General features: G+C 30.9%; 2 protein-coding genes across 5 annotated transcripts in view; both read left to right on the forward strand.

Moving 5' to 3' along the window:
- Positions 1 to 286: 286 nt before the first annotated feature.
- Positions 287 to 3,993, forward strand: Prp40 (pre-mRNA processing factor 40). The gene is made up of 8 exons (XM_069109308.1): positions 287 to 422; positions 748 to 976; positions 1,057 to 1,450; positions 1,551 to 1,988; positions 2,078 to 2,546; positions 2,619 to 3,254; positions 3,321 to 3,467; positions 3,554 to 3,993. Exons 1-8 carry the CDS (start codon positions 420 to 422, stop codon positions 3,749 to 3,751), a joined length of 2,514 nt encoding a protein of 837 aa, XP_068965409.1. The 5' UTR covers positions 287 to 419; the 3' UTR covers positions 3,752 to 3,993.
- A 1,096-nt stretch (positions 3,994 to 5,089) lies between these two features.
- The window catches only part of P5CDh1 (delta-1-Pyrroline-5-carboxylate dehydrogenase 1), a 59,776-nt gene continuing 52,007 nt past the window's right edge, over positions 5,090 to 12,858 (forward strand). The window contains exons 1-8 of one of the 4 annotated variants that reach the window (XM_069132647.1): positions 5,090 to 5,331; positions 7,099 to 7,312; positions 7,405 to 7,839; positions 7,968 to 8,378; positions 8,442 to 8,620; positions 8,695 to 8,883; positions 8,949 to 9,185; positions 11,718 to 12,616. In XM_069132647.1, the coding sequence (XP_068988748.1) occupies positions 5,288 to 5,331; positions 7,099 to 7,312; positions 7,405 to 7,839; positions 7,968 to 8,378; positions 8,442 to 8,620; positions 8,695 to 8,883; positions 8,949 to 9,183 (1,707 nt within the window). In that variant the 5' untranslated portion in view covers positions 5,090 to 5,287 and the 3' untranslated portion in view covers positions 9,184 to 9,185; positions 11,718 to 12,616. Of the gene's footprint in view, positions 5,332 to 7,098; positions 7,313 to 7,404; positions 7,840 to 7,967; positions 8,379 to 8,441; positions 8,621 to 8,694; positions 8,884 to 8,948; positions 10,303 to 11,386; positions 11,406 to 11,717; positions 12,617 to 12,858 lie in introns of those variants that run through there. The other 3 variants (XM_069132649.1, XM_069132648.1, XM_069132646.1) reach the window with 3 other exon arrangements.

Below are 12,858 nucleotides of genomic sequence, written 5' to 3' on the forward strand. Positions count from 1 at the left end.
TAGAAGGAATAAGTAAATAAATAAATATAGTCGGAAATAAAAATTATTTCAATTAGAATTGAAATATAATATACTATAGGGTGATCATATAATTATTTATCAAAAAATATTTCGGTTTCTTATAATATTTTTAGAAATTTGAAATATAAATCGAAACGAAATATTGGATTAAAACATTAATATAATTGTCTTATTTTAGCGTAGCTTTGTATACCAACCTTTAATCTATATGCCCGCAATGTTCACTCATTTCTTATAATCATCATATACATAGAATCTAGTTGAGTATAAATACAACGTGATATAGTTTACATGTGAAATAGAATATTGTTGCTTATATCATTTAATTTATAAGGAATTACAATAATTCTACTTTCAATGATTTGATTTAAAAGGAAAACATTTTCATTCTGTAGGAAATGGTATGGTATTCTTAAACGTAAAATGAATGAATAAGCGATTAATAACCTTACATATTAGTTCTGTAGTTAATAAGTTTATACTTATTTATTAAACTATCTTGAAAGAGAATTTTTATAATTTAATTTACATTCTCAAAATTTTAATTTCTTTTCTATTTTATTTTGATAATATTTGAGAAAAGTACACTTGAATTAAATCTTCTGAGAATAAATTTAGAAAATAATTTTTTATAATGTGTTACACATGTGTGTGATTCTATATATATATATAAACATTTAATTTGATTATTTGTAAGTTTAACTTGTACATTATATTATGTTACAGGCTTCAAATGATAGTATACCTCCACCTACTGCGGTACCAGGGTTTCCACCAGCGACTCCAAATATTGCTTCCACTTTTGTACCACCTATTATGCCTACTGCACCTTTTATACCTCCTCCTAGTTTACCACCTGGTCCACCTGGTATAATGCCTCCACAGTTTTCTATACCTCCACCAGGTTTTAGTTTTCCAATTACTGCTGCTCCTCCACCTGATGCTGGAGTAATAGGTTAATACCTTTTTTGATTAAAGGATATTTTTCATCTTTTAGAAGTAATGTGCTTTATTTAAATATTATTTATATTTTAGCTGCACCTCCTCAAATAACGGCACCAGGTATTCCTCCACCTGCACCTATAGCAAGTGAAGCCACATCAGGTGTTCAACCTATTGCAACAACAGAAAAAAAGACTGATTGGACTGAACATAAAGCTCCTGATGGAAGGACGTATTATTATAATAGTGCTACAAAACAATCTTTGTGGGAGAAACCAGATGAGCTAAAAACACCTAGTGAATTGCTTTTATCACAATGCCCTTGGAAAGAATATAAATCAGAGAATGGAAAAGTATATTATCATAATGTGACAACTAAGGAGTCTAGGTGGACCATTCCTACAGAGCTAGAAGAACTAAAAGCAAGAATCGCAGCTGAAGAGGCTGCAGCTGCAGCTGCAGCAGTTGTTGCGAGTGCTACAAATACGTTAGTAAAAATTATATTTATTATAATTCACATATGCATATACATATGATAAAGAAGCTTTAAGGTTGTAAATGTAATTATCAATATTTTGCCTTTTCAGTATAGTTCCTGCAGGTATTCAACATTTATCTCCAAATGTTGCAATTGCGAATACATCTCAAACTAGTACACCAGAACCAGGTGGAAAATCTGCAATTGAACAAGCCATGGCTGCAACTCTTGCAGCAATAAACATTCCTACTCCACCTGCAAAGCCAGATGAAGATAGCAATTCTGCAAAAGGATCAGCAAATGATAGTCGTACCAGTACTCCTGAACCAAAAATGCAATTTAAAGATAAGAAGGAAGCAATTGAAGCATTTAAAGAATTGTTAAGAGAAAGAGATGTTCCATCAAATGCTACGTGGGAACAAGCAGTGAAGTTAATTCAAAGCGATCCTAGATATCCACAAATGAAAAAATTAAATGAACGTAAACAAGCATTCAATGCATATAAGACACAGAAACTTAAAGAAGAACGTGAGCAAGAAAGATTAAGGTAAGTATCATTGTGTAATATTATATAAAACTAGCATATTTTAACAGAATAAATAAAAAATAGTAAAATAGATAATTCATTTCAAACAGATTGAAGAAAGCTAAGGAAGATTTGGAACAATTTTTATTAGAAAATGATAGAATGACAAGTACAACAAAGTATTATAAATGTGAAGAAATGTTTGGTAATTTGGAAGTGTGGAGGGCTGTTGGTGATTCAGATCGACGGGATATTTATGAGGATGTTATTTTTAATTTAGCCAAACGTGAAAAAGAAGAAGCAAAACAGTTAAAAAAGAGAAATACTAAAAGATTAGCTCAAGTTTTAGACACTATGACAGATGTTACATATAGAACTACTTGGCAAGAAGCACAAGCATTACTTTTACAACACGCAGCTTTTGCAGAAGATGCAGACTTATTAGAAATGGATAAAGAGGATGCGTTACTTGTTTTTGAAAATCATATACGTCAACTAGAAAAGGATGAAGAAGAAGAGAAAGAACACGAGAAAAAACGTAGAAAAAGACAAGAACGAAAGAACAGAGACGCATTTATAGTAAGTTTTACAAAATTATGAAATTTTATATCACTTTTACTAATGTTTTCAATAAGAACAATTGTTTCACAGAGTTTGTTGGATGAGCTTCATGAACAAGGAAAATTAACATCCATGTCATTGTGGGTAGAACTTTACCCAATGTTATCTGCTGATTTAAGATTTTCAGCTATGCTTGGACAATCTGGATCAACTCCGCTAGATTTGTTTAAATTTTATGTCGAAGATTTGAAATCTAGATTTCATGACGAAAAGAAAATTATCAGAGAAATTCTGAAAGATAAAAATTTTGAAGTGCAAGTTAATACTACTTTTGAAGAGTTTGCTACGGTTGTATGTGAGGATCGAAAATCTGCAACATTAGATGCAGGCAATGTAAAATTAACATACAATTTATTACTTGAAAAAGCTGAAGCCCGAGAGAAAGAACGTGTAAAGGAAGAAACTAGAAAGTTTAAGAAATTAGAAACTGGCTTTAAAAATTTACTAAAAACTCTTAATGTTGATTATCAAATGACGTGGGACGATGTAAGAAGTAAGATTGAAGAAGAACCAGATTTCAAAGCAATAACATTAGAAAGCGAGAGAGTTAGAATTTTCAAGGAATATCAACATGAACTTGAAGAAAGCTGTAGTCATCATCACATTAGAAGTAAAAAAAAGAAAACAAAAAAAGTGAAACGGAAGTCACGGTCGCGATCACATAGTGTAAGTATATTATACAATTTTACAGTCTAAATATTTATTTTACACAATCCTTTTATTCTGTATTAGGAGTCTGAAGGTAGTGATAAAGGTTTGAAGAAAAAAAGACATAAATCAAGATCACCAAGTGTTCCTAGCAAATCGGATAGTTCCGAGTCTGATACTAGAAAATCAAAAAAGAAGAAGAGTAAAAAGAAGAGAGGTCGTAGTCATTCCGTAAGTTCAATTAATATTGCAATATAATTAACAATTTTCTAAGTTTGTTTAGATTTAAGTTTAATAATTGCACATGGTTGGTATAGCGATCACATTCGAGACTTCCGTCTTCTGAAGAATCACCAGAAAGAAAACGAAAGGAAGAAAAACATAGAAGACCTTCTGCACATAGTGAAGGGTCTGTGACTGAAAATGCCGAACATCATGAACTTTCAGAGGATGAGTTGGAAAAACAAAGGGCACAACTATTACGTGAATTACAAATGCAGCAAGAAGACAATTGAAAAAAGTCCGCTTGCTAATAACATCTTCTGTAATTTTAGATAATTGCAATATTAAATTAAATGATTTGTACAAGTTGAATTATTCATTTATTTCCTCATTATATTGATAAAATTTCTTTATAATTCATAGTAGACAAAAAGAAAAAACAAAGTATGATTAGACAGAGAATCCTATAATATACAATGAATCATAAATCTATGAAAGTATAATGTACCCGAAGTGAACATTTTGATTATATATTTTTTGAAAATTAAATTTTTTAATACATTACTTTAAGACCTTGTATCTATTTTTGTGCATTTGATAAAGTATACATTAATAATATTGTTTGGGCTACAAAAAGATCGACGGATTTTTTATATGTTTTATTTTTAGATATTTGAAACAATACATAGTAACAATGAAATTATTTTATTACATTCATTTGGTTTACATTTTGTTTAAATTTCATCAATTTCATTGTTACTTTGTATGTTACTACTTACTTGTATTGATGTTACTTTGTATTGATACTATACTATATTCCATAAAAAAGAAACAAAATGCAAACCAAATGAATGTAATAAAATAATTATATATATAATTATATTATTACATTATTATATATATATATTATTATTATATATATTATTATTATATATATATATTATTATTATATATATATATTATTATTATATATATATATTATTATTATATATATATATACAATTATTTTATTACATTATTATAATGTATATAATAAAAATATTATTAACTCTCTATTAATAACTATAAATATCGAGAAAAAAACAATTTGGACTATTTTGATCCTGCTTAAGGAGGTATATTTGGATTCATATTTAAATTAATCTATTAATATCTATATAATATCTATATAATGTAATAAAATAATTATATGTATATATATATATATATAATTATATATATAATACCTATATATATATATATATATATATATAGGTATTAATAGATTAATTTAAATATGAATCCAAATATACCTCCTTAAACAGGATCAAAATAGTCCAAATTGTTTTTTTCTCGATATTTATAGTTATTAATAGAGAGTTAATAATATTTTATATTTCGACATTTTGATACCGAAATATTTGACGATTCTTTCAATACTTTATGTATTAAATAATCTGTTACAAATTTTATGAAATAACTTTTCGGATAAAATATCTTATAAATAACAATTAATCTATAATTGTATATTTACCTATTTTTGCTGTTATACATATTTTTATTCAAGAATTAACCAACGCCCTACTTTTCGGAATCTTATTACGGCCCTGTTTCATAGTCGAATTGATGGAGGGTGGGGTATACATGGGGGGAGGTTTGGCTCACTATTTGCTCGATGGTTGCCACTGTCGAGTTTCGTAGTTTCGACAGTTCAGCATCCTAATCAGTCTTTACAGTGATTATAGAGAGAAAGGTCTATTGATACCTTTGCAAAATTTTTACGACGAACGTGAAGGTGTTCATGTAAAAAGTTCTAAAGGGAATATAAATCAAAAGAACCAAAAAAGACAATGTTGAGTCTTTGCCGTCAAGCGTTAATAATTAACAGTCAAAAGTGAGTAGCCAAACGCGAAATTACTAACTAAAATTACACGTATAAACAAAATTAAAGCTTTCGTATTTTGTGTCTTGTGTATTTTATCAGATATGTTAAATCCCACTATGATATATTGATTACTTTCGCGTATTAACACACACACTATGTAATAACGATCATAAACGAAGGGGCGCGTTTATATGTAGATGTCAGCTCATTGGTGTGTTATTGGTCCTCTGATTCATTTTCTTTGTCTAAACTTCTCTGTTCACATACCTCTTCGTCTACGGAAAGGATAGACTACTTTGTGGGCTCCATCGGAATTTTCCACTATAATATGGACGTGAAAGGTGTTTTTTTGGTAGTTTACCGACTATCATACTTTTGTCAATGTATTTTTGTATTTTTCTCTATTTAACTATTTTTGCGGGTCACTTTTCAATATCCATTTTAATGCATTACTCTTGCGCTTTTTTTGTAAACTTATATTATAATATATAGAACATATTTGTAAAATTTAATATTAGCCAGATTTGTAGTATTGACTGTAAATGTGAACATACGTACGAGGATGCGTGTAGGAAGCATGAACTTTATTATATTTATTATATATCAACGTGTCATATCACTTGTACATATATATATATATATACATATACATATATGTACGTATTTCGATTTTAATTTGCTTTGTTGAATGATTCTTATAAAATTATTCATAAATATTCATACTTTGAGATAATCAGATTACGTGTTAATATTACTTTGAAATAATATTTTTATTCATTGTATATATGTGAGCGCCCTTGAAACATATTTTTACAGACCAATACATATGGATAGAGCAGATGGTAACATCTGCTATAACGGACGTTTGTAAATGTATAAAATACACAGCAAAATTTTATGCGGTAGCGCCAATATTCGCTTATTGATATGTAACATTTTTTAGATTACAACTATTTCTTTCCGATTTGTTTGAATTCAAAATTTTACACACAATGTATGTCATGTAATGTTTCGCGATATTTTGGAAAGGAATGTATTACTGAAAATAGTGAATCTTTATTACAAGGCCGCTTTGTATAATTAAAACGAGCGTACCTTTATATCGATTCATTCACTTCACCCATTTAACTTATCCGCAACTTCATTGATTTAATTCAATTGGGATAATTTTCGTTATCAAATTAATGTGTAATTAGTAATGCAGCGATAACTGTAATGACATGGGTCATTGAATTTCTGTTATGTAATAATCTGACCATGAATGTCGGCTTGACACATGTAAGCAAGTTTAAAATAACATTCTTCCCTGAAAATAATTTCTCTCTCCTTTTTATTTATGTAAGATATATTTTTGATTTTATTTTAGATTTTAAATAAATAAAAATATTGCTTTTGTGTTATAATGCGTATAGAAATAAATAATAATTTTTTATTTTTATAATTTTTGTATTATTTTCTATTACCTTTATCATTTATTAAAATAAAAGATTGATTAGAGAAAATCTTGTGCTGAAGATAACATCATGAGTTTAACTCTTACTACAAAGTACATAGATAAATATTGACAGATGGTATCAAGAAGCTAATATGTATTCTCTCTTTTAATCTTATTATGTTCTATATCAGTAAATTTAGATACGAGTACATTTATAAACATTATGAATGTATAAAAGGGATATGTGAAAATACTTGAAAAAAATGCTAAAATTGAAATGTGTTTGATTTCTTAGATTTTTATTACTTGTAATTATATATATTTCATACTTTTCTAAACAGAATTGGTACAAGATGTTTAGGAACAATAATACCATTACCAAATCCTGCTGAATTTCCTTTGGAAAATGAACCTGTCCTTACTTATAAAAAAGGTAGCCCTGAGAGGGCAGAATTGGAAAGAGCTTTGGATAAAATGGCCAGTGATTGTGAAGAAGTACCCCTGGTTATTGGAAATGAAGAAATTAAAACAGATTTATGTAGATATCAAGTTATGGTAAGTTGACAAGTACAATAGTAAAGAACTAACATACAGTAAAAAACTAACAATAGAGTATATATTAGTGACAGTTATGATATATATTTCAGCCACATAATCATAAAGCAAAGGTTGCAAAATATTATTGGGCGACACCTGATCTAGTCAAAAAGGCAATAGATGTTGCTGTAAAGGCTCAGCGTGAATGGGAAAAATGTCCATTTGAACAGCGTTTAGAAATCTGGTTGAGGGCAGCTGATTTGATGGCAACAAAATACAGACAGCAATTAAATGCTGCTACAATGCTTGGACAGAGCAAATCTGTTATTCAAGCAGAAATCGATAGTGCAGCAGAATTAATTGATTTTTTTAGAATGCATGCATATTTTGCCAAAGAGGCTTTAAAATATCAACCAATTTCAACCAATTCTAAAGTAACATTAAATTCAATGAGATATAGAGGAATGGATGGTTTTGTTGCAGCAGTATCACCATTCAACTTTACTGCCATTGGTGGTAATCTTAGCTATACACCTGCTTTAATGGTTTGCATTTTTTTTATTATTTCATTTTTATGTATCTTACTATACAAATGATTTATACACTGCAAATTCAAGTGCAGTACATGTTATACAATAAATGTATATTACAAACGTTGTATCACACATTTTAGGGTAATGCAGTACTCTGGAAGCCATCTGATACAGCTTTACTTTCTAACTGGTGGATTTTTAAGATATGTAAAGAAGCTGGTGTACCACCAGGTGTAGTTAATTTTGTTCCATGTGAAGGACCCGTTTTTGGTGACACTATAACTGCTTCACCTTATCTATCTGGGATTAATTTTACCGGATCAGTTCCCACGTTTAATCGTTTGTGGGTACAAATTGGTAAAAATCTGGGGAAGTATAAGAACTACCCAAAATTAGTAGGCGAATGTGGTGGAAAAAATTATCATTTCGTACACGCGAGTGCTGATATAGAGTCAGTTATTAATGGGACCATACGAAGCGCTTTTGAATTTAATGGTCAAAAATGTTCAGCTTGCAGTAGAATGTATGTTCCAGAATCATTGTGGCCAAAGGTAGATTTCACACATAGTTTTGATTTCAGTCTTTTCCTATTTCAAACACTGTTATATATATAGATAAAGGAAGGCCTTTTATCGCTTCGTGACGCACTTAAGATTGGCGACGTCAGAGATTTTACCGTGTTCACCGGAGCCGTTATAGATGCTACTGCATTTAAGAGGATTTCTGGTTACATCAAATATGCCGAAAAATCGCCTAATTTAGAAATTATCGGCGGTGGAAAATACGATGATTCGTACGTTTCATTTTACATACAATCTGTTAAATATGTATTTTCTTATTATTTTTAATTCCTTTTCTTTCCATTAGGGTTGGATACTTCATTGACCCGACAATAGTAGAAACAAAAGACCCTACAGATAAGATAATAACAGAGGAAATATTTGGCCCTGTATTAACAATATACGTTTATAAAGATTCAAACCTCGATGAAACGATGAAATTGGTAGAATCCTCGACACCTTATGCTTTAACTGGATCGATATTCTCGCAAGACGAGTAAGCATTTCATTTCGTTTTTAACATATTTGTACTTTATCTCATTATACAATGTTACTCTTCAGAAAATGGGCGAGAAGAGCTCTCGAAGAATTTAAATATACAGCTGGCAATTTCTATGTTAATGATAAATCGACAGGCTCGGTTGTTGGTCAGCAACCGTTCGGCGGTAGTAGAATGTCTGGAACAAATGATAAGGCTGGCGGACCTCATTACGTTCTTCGTTGGGCATCGCCACAGTCAATCAAAGAAACATTTGTTCCTTTGCGTGAATACGATTATCCATATATGAGGTCTTAGATGTAAGTATTACTAACAGCTTGCAGTTATAACGTGAAGATACATATACTGATGCGACAGCATCTTATATTACAAGTTGAAAAAGAGCAGATTTTCGGGTTGTTCGATAAGAAATAATGAAATATCTTCATGCATTTCTTTATGTGAATACATGAAATTTGCGTATAAGGCGCTATTTGCACTCACAATGCAAGTGACATGGGCTTTGTAGGAATTTATACTATAAAGCAAACTGCTTAAACACAAAGTAATTCACGATAAAGATAGTCGACTTTAAAAAAAAGATTCAAGTATTCAGTGGTTGTTAATACATTTACCAATTGAACAGTATTTTTTTGTTTTTAATAAATGTGTTTATCGATTTGATGTTACATAGCGTACAAGGAAGACGAACATATGAATAAGTACATATTTCTAAACTACTTACAAAGTAGTCTCGACATAAGCAACATAAACGCAAGTCCACCTTAATACATATTTGCTGCCAATAGATAACACTAATGTTCTGCAAGTTGCAGCGTGTAGAGTCTATATTATTAAGATCAAATGTTTTAGTACAATAATATTTTAATATCTCAGGAATTACTATATGTGGTTGCAAACAAAGAGGCATTTTTTTTGGTCGTACATTACAGTGATACAAGAAATTTTATAACAATATTATTCAAGTATGGTGATCGAGATAAATAACATCTGACGGTGTGTTTGAAGATTGTGATGAATGCGTACTAGTTAGAAAACCATCTGCTGTGTTTTTCTGACCTTACTTTTTTATATTCTTATATAGATCATTTACAATGGTTGATATTACATTATAAACGCGCAGCAAAGAAAACATTCATTTTACTGTGTAACTTACAAGACAATATGTAGACGCGGGACGAACACAGTAAAATGCAAAAGTTACCCTTAAATCCTTACATTGTGTTGTCAAGCCTGATCGTCGATCGTTTAGGCATGTTATTGTTAATAGTGTGATTGAGATAAAGCATCTTGCAAATCGAACAATTATTAATTATTATTAATTAAATATACAATAATATGTTAGATGTTGTGGCTGATGTTACGATGTAATTTAATTTAAGTGTACCATAGCAATAAAAACACTATATAATTAGATACTTTTAATATAAATTTTTCAATTGACTCATCAGTCATCTTCATTTATCGTTGCGATCGATCGCTTTCGTTAAAAGTAATTTTACATTTCTAAAATTCCGAAATTAAAGATATGTACATAATTATTACTAGCAGTACACTTAATCATTGAATAATCTAAGGACCGCAAATAAATGCCACAGCAGGTAAATAGAATGTTTTCGTCTACTCCTGTATTGTCAGTTACCCTGTAATGATAATGTTGACAATAATATTGCATTCTCAAAAAATGATAATTCCACTTTTATGAATCGACGATTACGTGAATCGTTATTACAATTTAAATTATTATTATTATATTATTATAATGGCACAGATGGTAATAATTAGATATGGCCATATGCTGAAATATCGACCGATTATTTCGAACTCACGTCAACAGAGTTCGCAATGATGTCAATTAACATTCACTAATACTTTCTTTGCATAAAATTTAGCTGTAACCTTAAAAACAGAATATCTTTAAAAATCTTTTTCAAAAGTTTCATTCAAACATTTCTAATGTTCCTTAAAAATATTAAATAGTCATAAGAGATCTATTACACTCTGTTCTTTATTTATTCTATTTTATCAACTCTTGATAGATAGACTTATATCGAGATATTTAAAGCTACAAAAGATACAAATCTTAAAGATGCACATTTAAATTCGTATTCTATAGCTGCGTTTTTATTTTGAGCTATATAATTGACAAAATTATACTTTTCAAATATTAAAATTTTTAAGCATTTTCTTCGATCTGTAATTGTAGATAAGGAAGGAACTTTATGTCTTTTAATCCCTATGCAGTTCCTGGCCATCAAATTAGGATCACTTAAAACTTCTAATTTTCTTTCCTGTTTTTAGTGATATTGAGAAGCGTGAACGAATTCTAACATTAAAGTTCATTACTTATTACGCTGTTATACATATACATGCTAGTGATTTGTATTTCTCCCCTTTATCTTCGTTATAGGCCTATAGCTCATTTGCTTTCCCGTATGATCTATATGCACTGTCTTTGTGTCTGCACTATTGTGTTAAATTTCTGTGTTTTTGTCCACAGATTGAACATAAGTAAGTAGAACGTAGCATTTAAAGATGGCTATATAGATGATTTGATCATGGTCCAGACAGTTTCAATGGCATTCAAATTGAGAGAATTATTCAATCATGAGTACTTTTTAGCTTAGTATCCTCGTGCCACTTTCATTACTAAGATTTCGTATTAGTATTTATGAATTGTTTCTTATTGTTGAAATTAAGAACAATTCGCCATTTATTTGGTACAATATATGAGTATATGATATACATATTATAACTAAAAAAGGTTTCTACATGTAACCCGAATTCGATGACCTGGAATGTCTAAAGCAAATTTCGTATTTTTTGTGTAGACTTATCAGCTGGAGGACAAATTACCTCCTCTTCCTTCTCCTCCTCCTCCTCCTCCCCCCCCTCTCACGTCCTGATCGTACCATTTGCATTTTTCACAGTTCCTCGTTTCCCTTCGTTACTTGGTTGCTGGAACTTTACCTTCCGTCATTTCCACTCGACTCTCTTCGCTCCTCCCGTTCATTCCTTCTTTTTTCTCTTTCTATTTCTTTCTCTTTCACGGCACGTCGATGGCGCCGCTTTGACGAGCCCTGGAATGGGGTTGACATTGGAAGACATCGACGGAAGAAGTGGGATTCGATGGCTTAGGAGAAATCGTCGTTAATGGCTTTGCCGAAGGATTTCCTGGCGTTCTCGGTGCTTTTTTACGAGTTTTCCGGGCGCGACGATCTAAAGCGCTCACTCAAATCAAGATTTTCACCTTTTCAACGGCAGATGAGGCGGATGGCCAACCGTCCTCGCCTTGACGCGACGCCGTTTTTTCTTCATCCATCTTTCGCCGCTTTTCGTCCTCCACGATCCATCCTTTCTTTCCTTTCTCTAGTTGAGCCCTTTCAGGCCCTCTCCCCACCCCTTCTTTTTTCCGTGCTCGACTAAATGACTTGTTTTTTCGAGTTCTGCTTGGATCATCTTGTAGTGGGAGGATGAAGGTCCCGTCTTCTGCCCGGTAATCTGAAATTGACGTAATGATGATGGATGCACGGTCACGAAATTAATCGCTCAGTTTTCAATATCCTTGGCTATGTGTCCTACGTTCATCATAAGAGAGAACCGATCGTATTACTCGAAGATATCGTAGAAATGTTGAATTGCAAATGTGTGGAAATTATTCAGCAACGTGGATAGATGTATCAAATGTAAATTGAAACGGTCACTTAAATAATTATTTCGTTCGTAACAGAATCTCTTTGCTTTTATCCTTTCAAGCATATCTTCTCGTTTGATAGTAGATGTAAAATCGAAAGTTTCCATTCCACTCGCTCATTACCGGCATATACATTGTTAAAGTTCATTCTCGAAAGCAATTGTTTGTCGGAAACAAAATGTCGTTATTATCGGTAAATATCCAACAGTGAACGAACAATGAAACCAAAGATTTAAAAAGAACAAAAGAAAATACGTTGCAAATTTATTAATTAGCGT

The sequence above is a fragment of the Bombus flavifrons genome, chromosome 3 (assembly GCF_040668555.2).
Source record: "Bombus flavifrons isolate JBK064 chromosome 3, iyBomFlav1_principal, whole genome shotgun sequence".
In the NCBI taxonomy this organism is placed as follows: Eukaryota; Metazoa; Arthropoda; class Insecta; order Hymenoptera; family Apidae; genus Bombus; species Bombus flavifrons.

Coding starts and splice junctions, on each gene's coding strand:
- Prp40 (XM_069109308.1), top strand. Junction 977..1,056: donor ACCTGATGCTGGAGTAATAG/GTTAATACCTTT, acceptor TTTATATTTTAG/CTGCACCTCCTCAAATAACG. Junction 3,468..3,553: donor AGAGAGGTCGTAGTCATTCC/GTAAGTTCAATT, acceptor TGGTTGGTATAG/CGATCACATTCGAGACTTCC.